This window comes from Hippichthys cyanospilos, chromosome 17, assembly GCF_059441005.1.
Source record: "Hippichthys cyanospilos isolate Australia breed blue-spotted pipefish chromosome 17, RoL_Hcya_1.0, whole genome shotgun sequence".
Classification (NCBI taxonomy): domain Eukaryota; kingdom Metazoa; phylum Chordata; class Actinopteri; order Syngnathiformes; family Syngnathidae; genus Hippichthys; species Hippichthys cyanospilos.
The window spans coordinates 13,236,514-13,258,758 of record NC_142385.1 but is presented as its reverse complement, the minus strand read 5'-3'; the positions used below and the strand labels follow the sequence as shown (position 1 = coordinate 13,258,758).

General features: G+C 41.2%; 3 protein-coding genes across 5 annotated transcripts; 2 read left to right on the top strand and 1 right to left on the bottom strand.

Moving 5' to 3' along the window:
• Positions 1-442: 442 nt before the first annotated feature.
• Positions 443-13,153, bottom strand: tex2l (testis expressed 2, like). 3 transcript variants are annotated; one of them, XM_088439822.1, is made up of 13 exons: positions 12,968-13,152; positions 9,376-10,728; positions 8,741-8,941; positions 8,055-8,379; positions 6,727-6,995; positions 6,494-6,643; positions 5,787-5,886; positions 4,488-4,620; positions 3,352-3,483; positions 2,975-3,184; positions 2,180-2,300; positions 1,963-2,109; positions 443-1,750 (listed from the first exon to the last, which is right to left on the bottom strand). In XM_088439822.1, exons 2-13 carry the CDS (start codon positions 10,687-10,689, stop codon positions 1,724-1,726), a joined length of 3,129 nt encoding a protein of 1,042 aa, XP_088295948.1. In that variant the 5' UTR covers positions 10,690-10,728; positions 12,968-13,152; the 3' UTR covers positions 443-1,723. The 3 variants fall into 3 exon arrangements, with proteins under 3 accessions (XP_088295948.1, XP_088295946.1, XP_088295945.1); XM_088439820.1 differs by having other exon boundaries at positions 443-2,106; positions 12,968-13,153; XM_088439819.1 differs by having other exon boundaries at positions 443-2,109; positions 12,968-13,151.
• A 1,107-nt stretch (positions 13,154-14,260) lies between these two features.
• On the top strand, positions 14,261-15,979 carry neurl2 (neuralized E3 ubiquitin protein ligase 2). Its single transcript, XM_088439388.1, has 2 exons — positions 14,261-15,216; positions 15,595-15,979. The coding sequence occupies exons 1-2, from the start codon at positions 14,454-14,456 to the stop codon at positions 15,708-15,710; spliced, it is 879 nt and encodes a 292-aa protein (XP_088295514.1). The 5' UTR covers positions 14,261-14,453; the 3' UTR covers positions 15,711-15,979.
• Positions 15,980-16,759: 780 nt separating this feature from the next.
• Positions 16,760-18,823, top strand: msrb1b (methionine sulfoxide reductase B1b). The gene is made up of 4 exons (XM_088439115.1): positions 16,760-16,924; positions 17,319-17,461; positions 17,535-17,652; positions 17,765-18,823. The coding sequence occupies exons 1-4, from the start codon at positions 16,870-16,872 to the stop codon at positions 17,776-17,778; spliced, it is 330 nt and encodes a 109-aa protein (XP_088295241.1). The 5' UTR covers positions 16,760-16,869; the 3' UTR covers positions 17,779-18,823.
• The last annotated feature ends 3,422 nt before the right edge of the window (positions 18,824-22,245 follow it).

Genomic DNA, 22,245 nt, shown 5'->3' with positions numbered 1-22,245 from the left:
ATAATAATATACCTTGTATTAATATTAGTATATAAAACAAGAAACTTAAAAGCGTTTGAAATGTGCAAAATAAATCATTCGTTATATGTGGTCAGTTTTTTTCCCCATCATGTTTGGATAAAGACAAAAAGAAAGTGGACAGTGATGACTTATAATTATGATTATGATGTAATTAGTTTTTGAACGAGCCCTGTGGTTGACTGGTGACAGGTATCGGGTGTACCTGTTACTCTCGGTCTGCCTGTTGCTCAAAGTCCAGCTGGACAGGATCGGGCTCGCTGAGATTTTGAAGAGGAGCGGAACAGAAAAGGCAACCTAGGAGGGGATTTTTTTTTTTTTGTGAAATGAATTCAAAGAATAAATAAATGAAGTCTTTTGTTTCTTTGTTTTTGTTTAATTGGCACGAGCCAATATCGAAGCAGCAAGTAATCTCATGAAGATGTAAACATTTTGCTTTTTAATACAAACATGAAGTGGTCACCAATCTGCTTGAAATGAGAGCTAGAATCATTTAAGTTTTTATTTAGGTTAACAATTATTGTTGATAAGTCATTCAATGCCAAAGACATATTTTTACGTCACACTACCAGCGCGATAACTAAGCCGTCATGTCATGTTGAAATTTGACATGTTGTCACCATCTGGGTGAAATTTCAGCTCCCTATAGTCTTCTTTCAATGCTTTCCATTTGATGTGAAATACCTTCGATGTAAAGATTGAAGGACCGCACAACTACAAAAGTATAAAAAGTAGGTGTTTACTTTAAGGTATCAACTAAGTAAATAAATAAACTTTACGTACAAAAATTGTAAAATTGCGATAATAGCAAAAGTAACTATGCTTTGAAATAGGACTATCTATTATGCCATAATAAGTACTATGATTTTGGAAGTCTTTTGCATTATGGCAGTCCAGGCTAAGCCAATCATGGAAGTCATTGAAAGGCTTAGAAATGGCATAGGTTGGCCGCTAGCACCACCCGCTGGTTTTGGGGTGTCAACACAAAAAATTCTGAGTTGCCGTTGATAGGATTTATGCTAAAATCGGGGGAAATGCTTAATAAAACATCGGGCTTTCAATGTATCCAAAATGAGCAATATTTCCAATTTTAAATGGCAGTAAATGAGCCTGACATGGGCTAATTTCAATGACTTCTCGACCTCCCGTTTGTAAGCATTTAAAAGGGATGGGAGCGCGGCATATTGAAAGTTTTTGACAATCCATGCAATATGTTGGCGCTCTAGTGTTTTTATTTTTTGTATGCTTTTCCTTTGATATCACTCATCAAAAGAGTTGGGTCAAATTCTCCTCCAGGGGTCAAGTACAACTCAAAAAAAGATCATTAACCCCATTGGATTTGATGTCGGGACTCCAAAAACGTAAAAATATGTCATTGGAATTGAATGAGTTCATAATCATTGATAATATTCATCTATGCAAAATATGCTGAAATTGAACATTAAGAAAGAACATATGAGCCACTTTCAAACATTCTGAACATATCATTCCCGCAAAGTATTTCTTCACATTTAAAAATAAAAACCATCATTGACATCAATGGTGCTCCTCGGTCGAGTTTCAAAGCATTCATGATTCCTCACGATAATTAACAATCTTAAAATAAGTTATGAAACATAAATACCATTCTGCAACACGTCTTTTCCTTTTCTAAAAGTGTCCGCTAGTGTTGCATTTCCTCTCCCGGTCACGTGGTCGTCGGGGGCTACCGGGTTCCACTGCACCACGAGCCCTGATGAAGGTTACACCCACACAAATTGCTCTTCAAAATAATAACTTATTAATCGTTACAAATATCCATCTTCTTCAAAGCGACTGATTTGGAACAATTGGATTCGATAGGCAGATAGGCAGATTTTTTATCTCGCCTTTAGTTTGGAAATTGGCAAAATTTCGTCCTCAAATTAATTATTAATCCAGAGCCGTGCTACAGTCTAAAGTCACCTCTGGTGGGATACGCTCTGCGGACTCAGTGGAGCTCTGGGACTGGCAATTATGAGAGGACAGATGCTCTGGCGCACGGGAGTAGTCCACGCTGGAGTGCATCATGGGTAAATAGATGTCATCCATGTTTGGCAGCACGAATACCTTCTAGAAAGAGAAAGCGAAAATAGCCAAGAAGAATGTTATGCATTCATTCGGACAGGCGGGACTTCCTTACCTGGAACTCATCTTGTAGTTTCTTTTCAATCCATTCGGTCACGTGACATAATGTCACTTCCCTCTCGCCTAATTTGGGCCTGACACGTAGATCCAGCTTGGGTGGGACGCAGAAGCTATACCTGCAGGAGAAGAATGAACGTTGATGAGTTTCTAAATGCTTGCAAATGGGAGGTGGAGGGGTACCCTCTATAGGTGTCAAATTTAGCCCATGTCAGGCTCATTTACTGCCATTCAAAATTGGAAATATTGTCAATTTTGGACATATTGAAAGCCAGATGTTTTAGCATGCATTTCCCCTGATTTTTGCATAAATCGTATCAACGGCAACTCGAGAACAGGGCACAATAGAAATATTTGTGTTGTGTTGCCAAAACCACCAGGTGGCGCTAGTGGATAACTTATGACATTTGGAAGCCTTTCAATGACTTCATGATTGGCTTAGCCTGGACTGCCATAATGCCAAAGTCTCGAAAAATCATAATATTCTATGACATAATAAACATAATAAACAGTTCTATTTCAATGTCATAAATACTGTATATAAAAGTACAGTGTAGTTACTTTTGCTATTATTGCATTTTTACAATTTTTGTACATAAAGGAGTAGGTACATAAAGATGTAGGTTAGTCCACCCCCCCTCCCCCCAAAAAAGTTATATGTGTATGGCTTCTAATGAACGTTTTGATGGGTTGAAAATAAATTTCTATTTATTTTTGACAATATTATGGGTGATAATAAGGCCAGGCTAGTGAAAAATCCCCAGACACCCAGGATGTCATGATGTGGTCTTACCATATCCTGTCAGTTGGGGGCGGTGGGATGTTGACAACTAAAGTCCCCGCCAGCTCTTGAACCTCCACCGTAAGCAGCAATGGCGTGTTTGACATCTCTTCAAACTTCTTCTTGATGAACTCATTCTCTGTTGCCTTCTGGAAATATTTGGATTTAGCGATTTTGTCCACAAATCTCAAAATCTTCCTTCCAGTCTTTCCGCCCCCTGTCCTGTTAGACACGATTACAGTGGAGGAGGAAAGTATTAGCATGGCCAAATCTCCCACTTGGAAGCCCTCACTGTCTGACATTTGGTTACAGGCGCATCAAATTAAATAAAAGCACAGCAGCTACCTTTTTAAAAAAGAAATTTGTCAAATGTGTTCCTGTTTTTTTACCCTTCGGTTGCTGATGAAGGACTCTTGTCCCCCGTGGGGCCCTGAGGCTCAGCTAGGAGAAGCTCTTCATCATCAGAAGAACCAGGACTGGAGGACTCCTCATCACTGTCTGCCAGTACACTTAGAATAGGTCTGCAATTTCGATTAAAAAAAGTTTTTAATCAAAAGTTTTGATGCTTGTTTGACAAGGGCGCTTACAAGCACAAGTGGAAGTGTCTCGTTTGCAGAGGGAGTCTTAAAAAAACGGCTCGGTGTCTGCGGAGGATGTCGAACTCTGGCTGGACTTTTAATCCACGAGTGAGCTTGTGTGACAGTGTGCTAATCGCTGCGGTGTACAGCAGTTGGGTGAAATGTGTGGGCGTGTGAATGCATATGCATTTTCTCACTTCCTGCTATACTGAATGTTTAATTGAAGCCAATGTATATATTAGCACAAGCATGAAAAGATTTTGCTCAAATTCTTCAGCACAGATGGCACCAGGATGGGGCAGGGCAGGGGTGGGAAACCTGCAGCTCTGGAGTCACATGCAGCTCTTTGGCGCCGCCCTAGTGGCTTCCTGGAGCTTTTTTAGGTGATAGGTGCGCCTTATAATCAGGTGCGCCTTATATATGGATCAATATTGAGATTGGGATTCGTAGATGAAGAACGAACTGATAAAGTAAGCTTTACCTGTTTCTTTTGTGTGTTTACAGTTGAACAAGGTTGGTCGTATTGACATTGAGTTATTATGCTATTGAGAGTTTAGAGTTATTATTGTTATTACTTTGAGTATTACTATATTGTGATTGAAAATTTTTTCAAATATTATTAATTGAGGGTGCGCCTTATAATCCAGTGCGCTTTATGTATGGAAAAGGTTTTGAAATATGTAATTAATTGAGGGTGCGCCTTATAATCCGGTGCGCCTTATAGTGCGGGAAATACGGTAATATTGTTGTACCTTACTTGGTCACTTATAAAGCTAATATAGACACTTACGACATGTGTTGCCTTTATTTTAAGGCTGACATAAACCTTTATTTTTTTGTTTTTGTTTTGCGGCTCCAGAATGATTTGTTTTCAATTTTTGTTCAATATGGCTCTTTCAACTCAGAAAACAGGCGAGTCGTATAATGTACGCCCCCAAGCTCCTAACCGTGCATTTGCAGTTTCGGTCAACCAGTCGGTGTCCTGGCCGCCCTCTTTACCCAGTTTGGACAGGTTGAATTTGGTCTGCAGGGTCATCTGAAGGGTGCCGTAGTAGGCCAGCTGCAGCTCCACCCACAGGCCTGCAAGTGGGAAGCGCGGAGGGGTCAGCGCCAGAGCACCCTGAATAAGACAAATCCCCCTCTAACCTAATCTGGGCGCACAGTGGGCAGACGTAACAGCTTTCGTTGCGATTATACAGTCTTGATTATTCACCGCGGACTACAAGGAATTATGCTGCGGGCGTCGCACGTTCGCTTGAGGAAAAACTGAATCCCCTCAGCCTTGGCTGCCGGACTGAATGATTTTCGCGCACGTGTTCACAAAGTGAAAGTATTCAAAAGTGAGCGGCTCACCTTACGCAGTGAGCTCGAAACGGGATCATAAATCATTAGCAGTTTTGCATCCATTCCAGCACAATTATAGGGTGCAACTGCTTGTTGCAAATGTGTCCTTGCACGTGTGCAGTGTACATGTGCAGGCCAAAAAAAAAATCACATACACACACATTCTAACAGAAAATCATCTCGTGCATAGCATAAAACCAGACACAATCAAAAACATTTTGCATATTAGCAAAAATCTCTCTTGAGAACATACAGAAACTTATATCCACATAGCAACCTCTCACACACACAAAAAAAGCAAAACAAAAAATATTGCACACATCAAACACCTCACACTAAAATAATCCCGCTAACCATTAAAATGCTCATAGACACACTGAAAAACAAATTCTCTCACTTAAAAAACAACCAAAACCATCTAAAGACTCACCAAAAAACACCTCTCACACATCAATCAATATTAAAAAAAAACAAAAAGCTAACACACAATAACACTGTAGAAGGAACAAAATACTCAAAATAACAGTCATAATAATAGTCATACTTAACAAAAAAAAACGTTTTCCCCTTTGTGTGAGGATTTTTTATTATAGTAAAAGGGTGAACAAATAAAATAAATTTTCCTGTGCCGGTTTTTTTGGGGGGGGGGCATGCGAGAGAGGATTTTTTTTTTCTCCGTGAAAGATCTGTGGTGTAAGAAGAGATTCTTAGTAAACGTGAGAGGTAATTTTGTACCTTTGAGAGTTTTTTTTAAATTTTTTATTTGTGTGTGTGAGATTTAAATGCTCACTATAGGGGTGGATTTTCATATCCATCCAAATTCCACTCATAATAATATCGTCCGCTCCCGTCAACTTTTCATCCTGTGAAGTTGAAAACAAAATTCAGCTTCTTATGCTTACCTCTGTGGTTTATCTCTGGTGCTGAGGTAGAAATGATTTTGGGGAGCGAACAGCCCATATCCAGTTCAGTCAGGGTCAGTTCATTCATAAAGTAAGGCAACTGTAAAAGGAGATGATGGATTAACGTCACTTATGAAGGAAATAATAATTGCCGTAGTTTTCTTTTTTTCTTTTTAATTTGACACCATTCGAGGAAGATTGACCTGTCATCCACATAAACCGAAATTTAACGCACAGATGCACATCTTTATAATGTAATAGGACACGCTAGCATCCAGTGCCTGTTGCGGCTAATGGCAGCTTATGTTAGCGGAGTTTGTTGCGGGGTTATTTTCAATAAAAGAAGCGAGCAGTCCGACCCAACATCCGAGTCTATTCTTGTTCACACACATGAATATTACTAAAACAGAAAATATCATGTGAAACTTGATCTCTCCGGCTGATTCAATTAAGAGTGCGCTGAATTTATTCTATTTGACTCGTTTATTAATCGCGGTTAAATTAAACACAAGCGCGTCTTATATTTGGGGAATTACATAAGTGGTGACACCATGTTGAACCTGTTGTTACCATCTGGTTGAAATTTCATCTCCCTATCATCTTCTTTCCTTTGATGTGAAATGATTTTGATGTACAGATCAAAGGATCTGAGAAAAAAAAAACACACAGGGCTTAAGGTGAGAAAAAATTATGATGACACTTCTTACTCTGATTTTGCAGAGCTTTTTCTGGATCTTGTGAGAAACCGCATCGGCCCAGTGCTTCTCTCTCAGGAAGTCCCACAAGATTCGACCAATCAGAGCATTCACCCAGAGGGTAGAGTTCCTTCCGGGGTAATCCACCAAATCGCAGGTACACTGTGGAAATGAGGGACGATACAATGCCGAAAATCTCTCAGCAAGCATGCAGAAGGAGCAGCATGAGCTTCGGCTTGATTTACGTTCGCTTTGAGTTTGGGGCTGGTCTCCGCGCTGCCCCCTCCAGGGCTGGAGAGCTGGAGCGAGTCTTCTGTAGCCAGAAGACGGGACATGTAGCCGGAGTAGTCAAGCGGCGAAAGGCCTCTGGTGCTTGCGCTGCTGGAGGAGGTCTGAGCGGGAGGAAGTGCAGGCGTGGAGGGGGCGTCGTCTTCGCTGCTGCCCACTCTGCTGGAGCCTCTGCTGCCTGGGATATCGCCGTGGCCGCTGATAGCCTGCGACAGGACTGGGTCACCTGCAGGGAAATGGACATTTTAGCAAGAATAATGGTTGTGGCATGTGCAGTCAAGTGGAGGTTTTTAGGCCTCATGCAAAGTTTGCATTAATTTTTGTTGTAAAAAACGGACTAGCTTAAACCTTGTGCAGAGTATTTTGACCATTTTGGGATCAATTTCTTCCACGTCATTCTCGCAGTATTTTAGCCAAGGTATGGTACACTCCTGGTATTGTGATGACTAAGTGATGTCATCATCTGGATGAAATTTCAGCTCCCTCGTGTTTGCTTTCAATGCATTCCCTTTGATGTAACAATCAAAAGAATAGACATAATACGGGGCAAGATTTAATCACTGAATATAATTATGATCCTTTCCTCGTCGACACAGGTGTCAAACTCAAGCCCCAGGGGTGAGATCCGGCCCGCCAAATCATTTTACGTCTTTTGCTTTGTTGGCGGTTCCGGTTCATTTCGTTGTCAGTAAAACACATCTTTATTCACTCCATCTCTGATTCTCATGACTGATATCCACAATATTAGCTAATTTATTGTTGTTGTTTCGTCATGGCGGTCAGCTTCGGAAAGAAGTCATGAAGGGGACGCGGCAGCCATACGGAAAGGTGGGATTTCAGTCAACGAGCCATTTCACATTCTGGTTTGAAAAACAGTCAACAAAAACACTCTAATTTCATAAAAAAAATATTTTCCAATGCCCTAAAGGTATAATTCCATGATTTATATGAATATATTTAACTACGGGAAGCTTAAAAATGTTGTGATTATACTTTTTTTTTTAGGTTAGTTTGACTGCATTCTATATTCTGTGTAAAGCCCTGTGAGTCTCTATTTAATCAACAGTTTACTTACAAGGACTTAGTGACAAGTGAGACCGTCAAAGTTAACACAAAGAGTGCAGTTGTTTTTTTTCCGGGGTCTGTGTGTGAGATCTGTATGTTCTCACAAATAGGATTGGCTTTGACATGCAAAGAATTGGAGCATGTAATCCATAATCCACACATATATACTCTTGGCATAGATGCCTTATCGCCACTAATGCTTCATCTATGATTCTCCTACCCGATCGAGGCGCACATCTGGCCGGCCTTGGGTTGTCCTGCTCCTTTCCCGCGGATGCAAGCAGGAAATGACGAAACCACTCCTCCTTTTCTCTCCCAGTGCGGCCAAAGAGGTAAAGAGTAGTGGGCGGCTCCCGGGTGGATTCAGAAAAACGCTCACAAGAACTCGAGGGTGCACTTCTTTGACGCTCCTCCGTTTCCTGATTCTCATCCGACCTTCGGCCAGCATCCACCTGGGAGGTTTCTCTACTGGCCAGCTGGATGCAGATTGGATATTTAGGATTCCATAGTCGCTTCCGAGCCAACACAGATGGCAGCAAGAATACCTTTGGGAGCATACGTGAAGAGAATTATACACCCAGATTCACATATGTATTTTAATCTTTTTTTTTTTTTTATGAGACCTTAGAAGCTACTTTAAACACACACATATATACATATGGTCAATACAAGGATGTTTCCAAGGTAAATTACTATACACTCCCAACAACTGTTGTATTAAAGACCATCATTCCCAGTTGTATTTTTCAGCATTCCAGATGTGGTTTTGAGTGAAACGTCTGTTGGATTAATTCATCTCAAAATTCCAATAGACGTTTGTGTCCCACTCAGGATTCATAAAAGACATAAAAGGGTAAGATTTACCCTTCAATTTTTACGCACAAATCGTTTAAATATTAGTCCTACTTTGCTCTGTTCCAGCCGGTAGGTGCGCGTTTTTATGAAAGTGGACTCGTTGATCCTCTCGTCGTACGTGGCCCTGCGGCTGATGTTAGACTGGGGGGTGTCCAGACGGAGACGGGGGCCCTCCAGGGTGGCAAACACGGAGTGAGTCTGTGCTGAATGATACGTATCTGGGCCATACTCGTGGATCTCATTCATCCAACCCTGGAAAAAAAAGACGACATACAACGCAACAGTTAAGACATTTTCAATATATTTTTTTTTGCCACGGCAAAAGAATGGTCCATCTGTTGTGGGCGGGAGCACAAGTTAAAGAGTAGAAGAAGAAAATGGAAGAGGAACCTCCGATAGCAACTTTGATCAAGCCAGTGTGATGAGAGTTCTTTGTAAGAAAGAGCTTGCTTTTTAAAGAAGCAGCTCAAATTTAGCTTACCACATAAATGCAAAGCAGCCAGCAATGACTGCAGCTGCCGCTAATGATAGCAACAAGGCTGCAAATGTAACGAGCCACAGCAAAGCTCTTTGAGCACGTCGTCACCAGACAGAATGGACAATATTTTATTGGAATTTTATTTTCTAATTATCACATAAGAAATCAGCACCAAGGGTTACAACTGTTACAAAAGTAAATGACTTACCTTGAAGATATCAGGCTCAGTAGTGCAACCTTTTAGAATCCCTTCTCCCAAAAGTGGTCTCCTTTGGGAAGATGAACAGTAGGACCTGGAAGACCCCATTCTGATCAGCAGGAGTCCGAGCAAGAACCCCATTGCCAACCCAAGAGCCAGACCAGAGAAGTACGGATTTAGAGGTAGGGTCAAATAAGCATAGGATAAAATCGCCATGCAGAATAAACTCATGCACGGCGGGGGATCGGTTGTTGTCCTGAAAGCTGAAACCCGCGCTGGTTTTGTATCGATGGGGAAAACCTGCATCGTGTCTCCGTCTGAATAAAATCCTTGCTCTTCCTGGTTAATACGTTTAGAGTGATGCACGGGACAGGTGCCGCGGGGGCTTCTCTCAGGGTATCGGACTGAAGGCCAGTCAAAAACTTCGCTGTCCGTCCTACTGCAACTCCTCACCGGAGATTCTGAGACTCCCGTGTCTGTGCTAGCTTCTCGGCCCAAAGTTCTGGACACAGCCTGGGTGGTGGTCTTGCAAATGTGTTTGGGGCTGCCTGTGCTATCTTCTCTCCTGATCTTGTTGAACATAGTGCTGAGCGGCTCGTGGACCGCCTCTGAGAGTTTTCTCTTGGTGTCCTCTAGTTCCATTTTAAAGAAACCGCCTTTAAGACCCTCTCCGCTAGGAGAGAGCGTGCTGGGAGATGGGGGTGCCGTCCGTGAGTCCCCGCCGCTTCGGTTCTTGGGCTGCGTAAGCTGCTTCAACAGGTGGAGGTTGAGGCGCGAATCCGATTTGGACTGCGACACCTCCGGTTCTGAACGGGAGAGCTCGGTAGAGATTGATTTCACCAGACTGAGAAGGGGTTTGGGCCTGAGAGTGGAGCTGTCTCTTAGCTCCAGTTCCGTGGAAAGCGACTTCACCAGACTGGCCAAGGGTCGATGGGTGGGTGAGGAAGGCCCCGGCGAGAGGAAGGTGGGTCCCGCCGCGGAGCAGTTACCCAATGACCCGGGAGACGAAGGCGAAAGCGGGACGTGGAACGCTTGGGACTGCGATCCTCTCCGCTCGTCGCCGGAGATCTGCTTCGGACTGGAATGAGACACCGAGGGATCGTACTCGTCGTTATCGAGCGAGAAGATGAGCTCGCTCTCATCCAGGCTGCTCCACTCGCCCTCCGTTCCCGTCAGCTGGATCACAATCCCTCGAGGGAGATGCCGCTTTGTCCCGAGCGAGTTTGGGACAACATCTGGACCGTGGACGTCCTGGAGGGGTCTTCCACCTCCCCTTGAATCCTTCTCGCATCCTTGCGCCCAATCGTTTCCAATCCCTGCCATTTTGTGACTACATCACACAGCCGAGGCACCTAAGAGTCACTGAAAGGGAATCATCAGAGAATATCGAATCATTAAAGCGCTCAGGCAAAACAAATGAAAAGGGACAAGGCACAAAGCGAGAGATCCATTTTGAGCTTCTGCCTCATTTGTACGAAAAACTGCAGATTAGTGTGTGAACGTCACATGAGTTGTGGGGTGTGAATTTGCCTGTGCGCTTGGGTCTAGCGAGCGAATCGCTGCCAAGTCGGTGCCTCTCCCAAAGCTGTTGCTCCACATCTGAGTGTGTTTTGGAGAGGGGCGAAAAAATAGAGCAGACAGACTCTTAAGCGCAAATGTTGAATAAATAAGAGCAAGTGTAGCTTTGGATGTCATACCTTCTGGAATTTGATTGGATGTGAAGCTTTTGCATGCATGTGCGACATCAAAATCGTACACGATTTCAGGGGTTCCTGTTTTACATGTTTACCCTCATCCATTTTTTTTCAGTTTTAGACTAACCTGTAATTTGTATGAATGATATAAAAAGAAGTTAAAACTTAAAAGTTGATTTATATTGCTTTTTGGGGTAATTTTAAAAAGGATACAGTTTTGGGTAACTGTATACTTGGTTAAGTTAAGCTAAGTTATGCAAGCAAAGGGTGAAAAGTGCAAGCTGAGAGGAACAGATAAAATTGAAATCAATCACTCGCAAACGACGAAGCTTTCAAATCATTTTTGCCAAATAGGCCGCACTTGGACTTTTACTTTCATAGCCTTGCCCTTTATGTGAGTTTATAACCTTCTTTGGACCAATCAGATTTATGTAACAATATTACAGGTCTGTGTGGCACGATCTCAACCAATTCCACAGCAGATGGTGGATTGCGACTAATCTGCTCGCACCCAAAATGCACGGCGGAAAGATAAAACCTCGGAGAGTCACACATGCAGACATTAGACCTTCGTCATAGATTTTCACACGGGGTGGGACAAGGAGGCTGTCACACTCTTCATATTTCCTCCATCTGATTGGAAGTTCTCACCTTTCACGGATTCCAGTGATAAATTTTTCAGGAAATTACAAGCCTCAGAAAATACCATGTCCTGTATTTCAATATGACGCGGCTCAACTTTGTGGTTATTGGAAAAAGTTAGCATACAAACGAGCTTAATGCAAAAAAGTCTGGCATATTAGCATGATAGTGTATAATGTGATTTATTATATATTACTGTAGATCTATATAGCTAGAAAAAAACACTCATTGCCACAGTCATGCAATGTTCGTTTTAGTCAAGAAGGTAAAGTTAAGGTCACCTCATCAGACGTAAACAGTTACAATCTCTGATTAACATCGATTCGGGGTTTAGCTGTGAAATCTGACAAATCACGCTGACATGGCTTATAGATAAGCCAACATTTGGCAGTGTGGTTTTCCAAGCCAGCTCATCGCAGTGACCCAAAGTCACATTCTTATTTTTGCGCAGGGCTAAAAAGGTCACCAAATGATTTAATAGTATGGATCAAATTTGAGTGGGGACATTGGTCAGTTTAATTCTTCGGTGCACAGGTAGCAGTGATGGGAAAACGAAGCCTCATAAACCACCTGATTTGTTTTTTTCACACCTCTGGACGTTACTGCTGGGTGGAAAATAAAAGCGCAGCGCAGCGGAAACATAAAATGTGCATCTTTAAATCTAAAGTGCAATCTATTTGACCAATAAAAGGTATTAAAAATGCGAGATCGACCGGTAAAACGAGCGCTCCGCCTTTGGAGGATTTTAAGCTAAAAAAAAAAATACAGTAAAACACAAAAAAATTCAGACAGTATTTTTGAATGAGTAAGACCCAGTCACTAGGAACGTGGTTTGCAAGTACCGTATTTTCTGCACTATAACGTGCACCTTCAATAAAAGGCCTATTTTAAAACTGCCCACTGCATTATAAGGCACATAGAACAGAAGCTATAGTCGTGGCTAGGGTTGCGTTCACTAGATGGAGCATTTATACAGGTTATAGCTTAGTCTAAAACAGAAAAAAAAGACCCAAGTACATCAAAGTGCCTGAAACTACAAAAAAAAAAACAAAAGATGAAAATTCTTGCAATTACACTTCACGTGACGATTTAATGCAACGCCTCAAAGCTCTCATGACACAAGCCGCCACGTTTGATAATAATATGGAAAAAAAAATGGAAATCTTAATACTCAATCCGCCATTCGGCCATACTACTGGATTACATTGCACTTGTTTGCTGCGCTGAGAGATGATCTGCAAAACAAACGCGTGGAGTTTACTCACCCGTCTGTTCATGCTCAGCGCGGGCGCGGGATCAACGGGATGCTCGCGATTGTCTTCAGATAAGTCCATCTTCCAATTGTGCGCGCAAGGTCTGCGGAGTAAGGAGGAGTCGGCGGGAACGCGCTCTCCTCCACCATCTCTCTCGCTCTCTCTCCATCTCGTGCGCTCATACGCACACACCTCCTCTTAAGCCAACTGCCTGTATCCAGATGTGTCATGTGCTGCCGAGAATCACAGCTCACCGACTGATTATAAAAAGCGCGGTCGCTCGGCATGGTAATCCAGATTTAGAGTCGGGCGGCCCCAGCAGACATCGAAACCAACTCACCCATCTGATGTGCACGTATGGGATACTCCATCAGTCTTTATTAGAGTATCCAGTTGCAGCGCTTTTTGGTTGCTTCTGTAGTTCATCTTGGCCTGCATGAAGAAAAGAATCGTTAAGCCCCAGAAATCACAGGATGAGGAACAGGGTTGAATATCCAGGGGGACACACATGGAGATGTTTGGAGATGGAGGAAGGGCACAAATGTATTTGTTGAAGGACTCATATTTCATGGTTTCGATAGAGACCGGACACATGGTCACGTGACGATACCGCCTGTGCAAGAGTAAATACACACCAACCTTAGTCAGATCCTTAACTTTCGTTAAAAAAATAGAAAATACAAAATTCAATGATAAAGGTCTGCCACTTTATGTTGATTTTTTTTTTGGGTGGTTCAATATTTATTAATAATTACTTATTTTTGTCAACAGATCTCTACTACACCCAAAAGAGGACGCTTTAAGTTGACTATTTTTCTGTGGACAAATTTTTATTTATAACTATTTCTTTCTGAGAACAGGCCTGACACTTTATGCTGATTATTATTTTTGGTTAAATATTTACAGTATTAGTAATTATTTCTTTTTGATAACAGATCCCTTCTATGATCCAAAAGAGGACAATTTATATCGATTATATTTTGTGGACCAAAACAAATTCAGTTTGAAAGGTTCTAAAGTTTAATAAATCAGAAACAGATGGCATGTTTTAATTTTTTTTTTTAATCTGAAAATGCTTTGCACTGGTTTGCACTTTGCACTCTTTAATTGCTCTGTAACATGAGAGCCTAACCCGAGTCTATATTTAAAGCGCGGCTTAGAAAGATAATGCAAGCATATCTCAATGGCATGCGGTGATGCAATAATTACCAGGTTGGTGACTTAATTATGAAAGTAACCCTAATATAAATGAGTACGAAGTATCCGAGGGGCTTTATCGCACCGCCGCATGGGCGAGTTGGCCACCCGCGCGTTACACCGACACACACGCTGACACACGCATACCTTGCCATCTGTTGTCATCTGTTCAAAAAAAGCCCGACGAGAAGCGAGCGCTAGCTTGACAGAGTGCTGGCGCAACGTTGTCGCCAGAATGACCGCAAACCACTCAAAGTCTGTTTACTAGGACATTTTTTTTTGAGTGAAGGCGTGAGAAGAGATGGAAGCTATTCCGGACCACTTTACGGAATTCCACCCGGTTCATGGGACCAACGTGAAACTGGACTACTCAGCGACCCAGGCCACACGAGTGGAAAGTTTTGCCAATGGAGTGTGCTTCAGCAAACAGCCGTTAAAACCCGGGGAGATTTTCCTCGTGGAGATAGAGGACAAGGAACTGGGCTGGTGCGGCCACCTCCGGATCGGCCTGACCGCCAGGAACCCCGGAGACTTGGAGGCGGTTCCGGAATACTCCATCCCGGACCTGACGGACATGGGCAACAGCTGGGTGTTCGCCATCACCCGCAATCATAACAAGATCACGGAGGAGGTCGACGCGAGGGAAGGTGGCCGAGATCCCAGAGAAGAACTGGCCGGGGGTCGCAGATTGGGCCGAGGGGAGGCGGACAATCAGGTTGACGCCAACAGCAAACCGAAAACCTTTTTCACAGACTCTCATTTGCACATCGAGAACGTTCGGATCCCCAGAGATAAGCTGGTTGGCCGCAGCCGACCCGGACGCTTCAGTCACATCCTGGATGACTTGTACAAAACTAACGCTTTGCCGCCGACCGCCAGACGCAGCCGGATAGGCGTTCTGTATGTGCAGAAAGGTCCGGGTCGGGGTGATATGCATATCGTTATCAACGGGGAGGACATGGGCGCTTCGGCGAAAGGCATCCCGACGATAGAGCCTCTCTATGCGGTCGTGGATGTATTTGCTGCTACTAAGTGCGTCAAGATCGTGCAGGTGGAATACGGGTGTAAGTTTTCTTTTTCATCCTTAAGACTACCGTATTTTCCCCACCGGATTATAAGGTGCACCTTCAATGAATGGCCTATTTTAAAACCGTTTTCATATATAAGGCGCGCCGCATTATAAGGCGCATTGAATAGAAGCTACAGTAATGGCTGGGGTTGTATTATGCATCCACTAGATGGATTTTTTTGTCATTTTCTTTCACATTCTCAGAGTATTTTGATGATGGCAAACTCCTGCTGGTATGATCGCAGATATCACCATCCGGGTGAAATTTCAGCTCCCAAGAGTCTCCTTTCAATGCTTACCCTTTGATGTGGAACGCCTTTGAGGTAAAAGCCAAAAATAATTCACAAGCGTTAACAATATGTCTACTTTTCAGTCTCTTCTTTGCAGACACTGTGCAGGAAGTCCATCCAGAAGCACATTGTCCACAGAATGGCCATCGACTGGTTGGCGCTACCAGAGGCACTCAAGCACTTCTGCAAGTACGAGTGAAAACTGGAAACGCTTAACGGCTGCAGATAAAGGAATTTTCTGAGTCATGAGAGCGATGCGAGATGGTAACGAGGTTTCTGCAGGTATCAGCAACTCAATTTTTAAATTTTTGTTGCCGTGACAGGAACAATGCATATTTATTTTCAAGTTAAGAGCAAATTAATTGGAACACATACGAACTTATTGCTAAATGATGGTAAAGTGACTCCTGCGCAAAATGCTGTATGCCTTAATTTTGTAACAGTTCAAAGGGATGTGCGTTATTAATGACAAGCCAGGAATAAAACATATGATGTTACATAACCTGTCTTTTGGAGTTGTTGAATGAAATACAATTGGAGGTATTGCTGCAAACGTAGCTTTGAAGTTTAACAAATATAAATGTAAACTAACACAAAAGTCGTTTTGTTTTTAATCCGCGCTAGTTAAAGGGTATTTGACTGAAAAAACAAAAAAAAAATAAACCAAAAAAATCACATTGGGTACATCATTCTACATCTTCTCCTTTTAATTGTTCTATTTTTCTTTTTTAATTTTCCATTTTCTATTTATTTTTTTTCTTTTTCTTTTTTGTGTATTCCTTCTTTTTAATTTCTCTTCATATTTTTCTTTCTTTTTGTCCTTTTTAATTTTTCACCTTTTCTTTTTCTTCTTCTTGTTCTTTTGAAATTTTCTTTTCTTCACACGCTCTAAATTTACCGGCCACGCAGGTATGCCTGCACTGCAATTAAAAATAAAGCCAAGAAACACATTTTGTACCTTTTTAGAATAATAACGCTATGACTTGGAGAGCTATTATAGCTTATGATGCAAAATATGGTGGCTGAAGTTTACAGTGGTGTGAAAAGACACTGCATAAAAATGAGAGCTGAAATAAAGCGCAACAAAATAACCAACTGGTGCAGTTCTACTTGAATGAAAACTGAACGCTAAATTTTATAATTAGTTTTACTGCCATTGACGTCTATTGGAGAATTCAAATTCAAACGGTCCAATGCTGCCATCTTGCGTCCACAGGTATAAACGCAGTGGGAGGAGTTTCTGTTTAATCCCACGAGTGGAGGAAAAACAGGAAGCGGCAGTCGAAATACCACTTGCACACGGATAGTCTCGTCCTTTTAATATTTTGAATCAATTTTAATCGGCGCAAACCAATAACATGTCTTTCTGTCGATTTTTTGGCGGGGAGATCTACAAGGATCATTTTAAACCAGGTGAGCCTGCAGTTACATCACGAAGTAAGGTGTGATGTAACCTGATTTTTAGGGTGGATTATTGTAAATGAGGGCCGACGTCGATTATTGCGTATTGTACGCTTTTGTCTCGTTTTCCCAAAGAAATCAATCGTGAAAATTGTCATTTATTTACAATGTCATTTGCCCGAATTGTAATGGCCAATTAATTCTATTGAAGGTTAGCACATTGGCCTCACTGTTTTAAGGTTCAGGGTTCGAATCCTGATTGCGTCACACAATCCTTAAACACGCATGTTAGTATGTTTTGTCTGTTATTATATTTTGTTTACAATTTACTGGCCTGTTTTGAAAAGCTCCAATTTTTTATTTTTTTTTAATGTCATGTTTTTTTTTTTTTTTTTAATTTTTACAGGTATTTACGTGTGCTCAAACTGCAACCATCCCCTGTTCTCAAGCCGGTCCAAATTTGCCCACTCATCACCGTGGCCGGCCTTCACCGAGACCATCCGAGAGGACAGCGTGACCAAACTGATGGAGAGCCTCACGGCGTTCAAGGTCCGCGAGGATTTAACTTCCTGTTTGTGTCGCAATTGTGTGAATGTTGGAATTCATCCGTGTGCTTTTTAAGGTTCTGTGCGGCAAATGCGGCAATGGACTGGGTCACGAGTTTGTGAACGACGGCCCGGAGGAGGGAGTCTCCCGATTTTGAATATTCAGCCACTCTATTGCGTTTGTTCCCAACAAAGGTGAGAAAAGCCAAGTGTTCATTTAAAACCATCTGAAACCCATTCAGAACGCTCCAAAAGTCCAAAGTTCCGAAATGGACCTCATGTGAATTTATTTATTTTTCCTTTCCAGGCAACAAGCAATAGAGTAAATTTTCTGTCCACCTGTCCTGCGTGAGCGTGTGATGCGACCAGGAGAAAGTCCCAAGAAGGACATCCTGTCTGCTGAAGTATCTCAGACCAGCCAGTGACACGGCATGGATGGAAAATGTGCATATATTTTCTTAAAATACTGCTTTAATATTTTATTTTCAGTTAGACTCCAAGTGAAGCAAGTTCTATAACAAACTAAGGGACAAAACATTTTTTCGTTTGCATAAGACGGATTGTATTATATATGTTTTCATATACAAGGAGCCATATGATCTATGCACTGTATATTGAGCATCACGTTTTCTTCGTATGAAGAAAAATGTTTTGGATTGCACAGAATATACTGAGCAATTCTAGTGGCATTTGCTATTGTAAAATGTCCGCAAAGTGTCTTTACAAAGCAATTGATTAGCTGTGTCAATCAAATGCAAACTTCACATCACATTTTGCTATATATATATATATATATATATATATATATATATATATATATATATATATATATATATATATATATATATATATATATATATATATATATATATATATGTCAATACTCGTCCTCAACTCGAGTTCACTGATACCAAGTACTGATACCACTAGTTCTTTTCATAAACAAATTTGCCCACCAAAAACAGTGACAGATCATTTTCAAAAAAAGACCTACCTTTTCCTTTAGCATTTTCCTGAAGACTTTATGAAATGTTACTTTCTTTCTCATTTGTAATTTCCAAATCTGGCCCATGTAATTTCTAGTTCATGATCTTAAAACTTACAAGAGAAGTCATTTATTTTTACATTTCAAATGAATACCTTTTAAAAACACATTTTGCCACTCGTCGACTGCAAATGACAGAGAGATGTGTGTGCACATACATAAACATAAACACACATATAGATAGATAGATAGATAGATAGATAGATAGATAGATAGATAGATAGATAGATAGATAGATAGATATGAACTTTTTACTTTTGTAAATTGCTGAATAAGTATCCCTTTAAATAAAAAATGCCTACCCTCAATATAAAGCAGTTATATTTGGGTTTTTTTAATACATACAGTAATCATGCTCAAATGATGTCCTAAAGTACAATACGCCTAATCAACTAGCGAAACGGAAAGCGTTTGTTTTTTGCGTGCTGTTTGCCAGTTGTCCTGTAGGGGGTGCTGTTCTCCTTCGCTAGCTAACAGTGGCGCTTGGAGTGCGATTCCTCGTGTGCAACATGCTACTTACAGACTCTGCGATCGCCGGTTGCATGTGTGGCTCCTTCTGGCCGGGCTGCAGGCCGCATTCCTCGCGGCGGTGGCTTGGCAGTCACACTGAGGTTTGAAGGAGTAGCCCGGCCGCCTGGTTAGAGAGCAAAGGCTGTCATTAGACGGGCAACACGCATACAGTCGGAGAAGAGCATTTGGCAGACGAGACAACACATGGCCGTATTCTTGGATGTGGCGCGTATGAGCTGCTACTTTGAAGTCGTCTTGATATATTCGCGGGTGTCACGCTTTGTCTCGCGGTCCTTGTTGAAGCCGCTTCAATTGCGCTCTGACTCAAAGCAGGCATCTCGATCGATCGCACGAACAAGAAAGTCAGGAAGCGGCAGCAAGAAGGGATTTGAATCAACTCGTTCAGTGCCAGAGACGTATTTTGACGTCTTTCAAGTCGACCTTTTGGACTTGAGGGCCGCGAAGGGTTCTGCAATTTGTTGTCAAAGGGGCATATATATATATATATATATATATATATATATATATATATATATATATATATATATATATATATATATATATTTTTTTTTTTTTTTTTTTTTTTTTTTCCCTGAGAGCAGGTCTGACACTGTTGATTTTCTTTGTGTGAAAAATATTGAATCATATTTTAGTTATTTGTTTTTGATAACAGATCTATGATTATGTTGATTATTTTTGGGGGAAAATATTGAATCGTATTTCGGTTATTTCTATAATTATGTTGATTATTTTTGTGGAGAATATTAAATCGTATTTTAGTTTTTTCTTTTCGATAACAGATCTATGGTTATGCTCATTATTTGGTTGTGGGGCAATACAAAAGAAGTTTGAAAAGTGATACATTTAATAAATCAGACACTGATGACTTGTTTTATTTATTTATTTACTTTTTTTAACCAAAAATACGGCTTTTGCATAACGGGCTGCATATGGCCCTCGTCCTGCAGTTTAGTTTATCCCAGGCGTCCCCAAACTTTTTCTTGTGAGGGCCAAATCCAAACTTTTTCTTGTGAGGGCCACATTACTTTTCCCTTCTCTGATGGGGGCCAAGATCAGTTAGTAACAAAAAGTGTAAAAATGTGTCTAAATGTAACAATTTTACCATAAAGCCACACATAACCAAATATTATTAATAATTTCTGCCTTCTTGACAGGGGAAAAAAAATCTGCAAAGATTTACTAACACTATTACGCAAATAAAACAGTGTAAGCGATAACCCTTTATGTATTTCCTTGAATCCCCAAAATAGAAAAACAAAAACGTTCTAATGAGTCGGTATGTAAACTCCAGATCAGATTAGATGATTACTTCAAACGATCTCCTCAGTCATGGCCTCCAAGGCGAAAGCAGGTGTTGTGAGTGACATCATAACCATTAGCGCGCTTCAGGCCAGATTTCCGTGCCAACAGACACACACGCGCTCACAAAGTCGCACACTATTTTGTTTTGAGACAGCGAAGCTCTGCGCAAAACACATTTGTTTCAATGGAATGGCATTTTTGTGGTTTCCTGTCTGAAAAAAACATCCGAATCGTCTGAGACGAAATTTGAGATGACATTTGCTTCACTTTTAATGTTTCGGTGAATCCTGGCGTCGGTTCGCGTCACCCGAAAAAAAAATAAAAAAACATTTGATAATGTCTAAACAGTCCAAGCTGCGGTTTAATTTGATCCACCTCTCGTAAGAAATGTCCCAGAATGCAGCAGTAACCGGGCCTAGACTTGTTTCCAGACGCAGACGGTCTATGTAATTTAAAAGTGAAATAACATGGAAGCTGGTGACTTTGTGAACGTGTGTGTGCTTGTTTTTGTTTGGCTGTACTTGTGAGGACCGTTGTGGGTCTAGACTTGCTTAAGTGTTAAAATAGCTAAGATAAATTCTAAAACAAATAACCAAAAAAAAAAAACAAACATTATTTTTGGGAGGCAAAACAGTAATTTAAGATCAAATCATTTTAAAATTAAAAAAAACTTGAAGTTTATGGCAACAAATTTAGCAAGCGAGCAACTAGAGCTTCACGTGATGATTCTTTCAACGATCCATTAATCTTGCAGTTATTTCCTTGTATAATTGAAGAAATAGATTAAATACAGGGTATTCAAATTCAAGTGTAAAAACTGTGTCAACAAAAATTATTCACGGTTTGAGCTGTAATTGTCATAAAATGGGCAAAAATCCTGTTTTCCGGAATAACAATCAACATTTAATTTTGGAGTCAAAACCAAGCTATTCAGACCAGTTTTAGGGACGTTTACAGAAAAAAAAAACCAAGATAAACACATTGAAAGAAATGCAGTAAATGTCTACAGAGCGTTTGGAAAATTTCATATAAAAGAGATGGATGGATGGAGGGGGGGAGGGTTATGGGTATGGCTAATGACTGGATGGATGGATGGATGGATGGATGGATGGATGGATGGATGGATGAATGGATGGTGACTGGATGGATCGATCGATTGATGCATGTATCGATGGATTGATATAGCCAATGATTAAATGGATGATTGATGGATGGATGGATGGATGGAGGGAGGGTTATGGGTATGGCTAATGACTGGATAATGACTGGACGGATGGATAAATGGATGAATGGATGGAGGAAGGGTTATGGGTATGGCAAATGACTGAATGGATGGATGGATGATGACTGGATGGATTGATCGATTGATGCATGTATCGATGGATGGATATGGCCAATGACTAAATGGATGATGGATGGATGGTTATGGGTATGGCTAATTACTAGATGGATAGATGTAGATACTTATGAATATGGATATGGCTAATGACTGGATGGATGTAGATACTTATGAATATGGATATGGCTAATGACTGGATGGATGGATGAATGGATGCATGGATGGATTGATGGATGGAGGATTATGGGTATGGCTAATTGCTAGATGGATAGATGGTGGCTTATGGATATGGCTAATGACTGGGTGGATAGATGGATGATAGAAAGATAGATATGTTTATGGATAATGGATGGATGGATGGATGGCTATGGCTAATGACTGGATGGATGCTAGATTGATAGATGAATGAATGTATGGACAGATAGATGGATGGATGTTGTGGGTATGGCTGATTATTGGATAGATAGAGGGTTATGGATATGGCTAATGACTGATGAATGGTTATGACTAACGACTGAACGGATGTACGGACGGACAGACGGATGGCGAACCGCAAATATGATGCGCAAAT

Bases quoted from the DNA above. Each gene is read 5' to 3' on its own strand.
- tex2l (XM_088439819.1), bottom strand. From the start codon at position 10,689: ATGGCAGGGATTGGAAACGATTGGGCGCAAGGATGCGAGAAGGATTCA. The intron at 8,380-8,740 runs GTAGGACTAATA...ATGCTCCCAAAG, and splicing joins ACCGGCTGGAACAGAGCAAA to GTATTCTTGCTGCCATCTGT. The intron at 2,110-2,179 runs GTAAGGAAGTCC...TTCTCTTTCTAG, and splicing joins AACTACAAGATGAGTTCCAG to AAGGTATTCGTGCTGCCAAA.
- neurl2 (XM_088439388.1), top strand. From the start codon at position 14,454: ATGGAAGCTATTCCGGACCACTTTACGGAATTCCACCCGGTTCATGGG. The intron at 15,217-15,594 runs GTAAGTTTTCTT...TCTACTTTTCAG, and splicing joins CGTGCAGGTGGAATACGGGT to TCTCTTCTTTGCAGACACTG.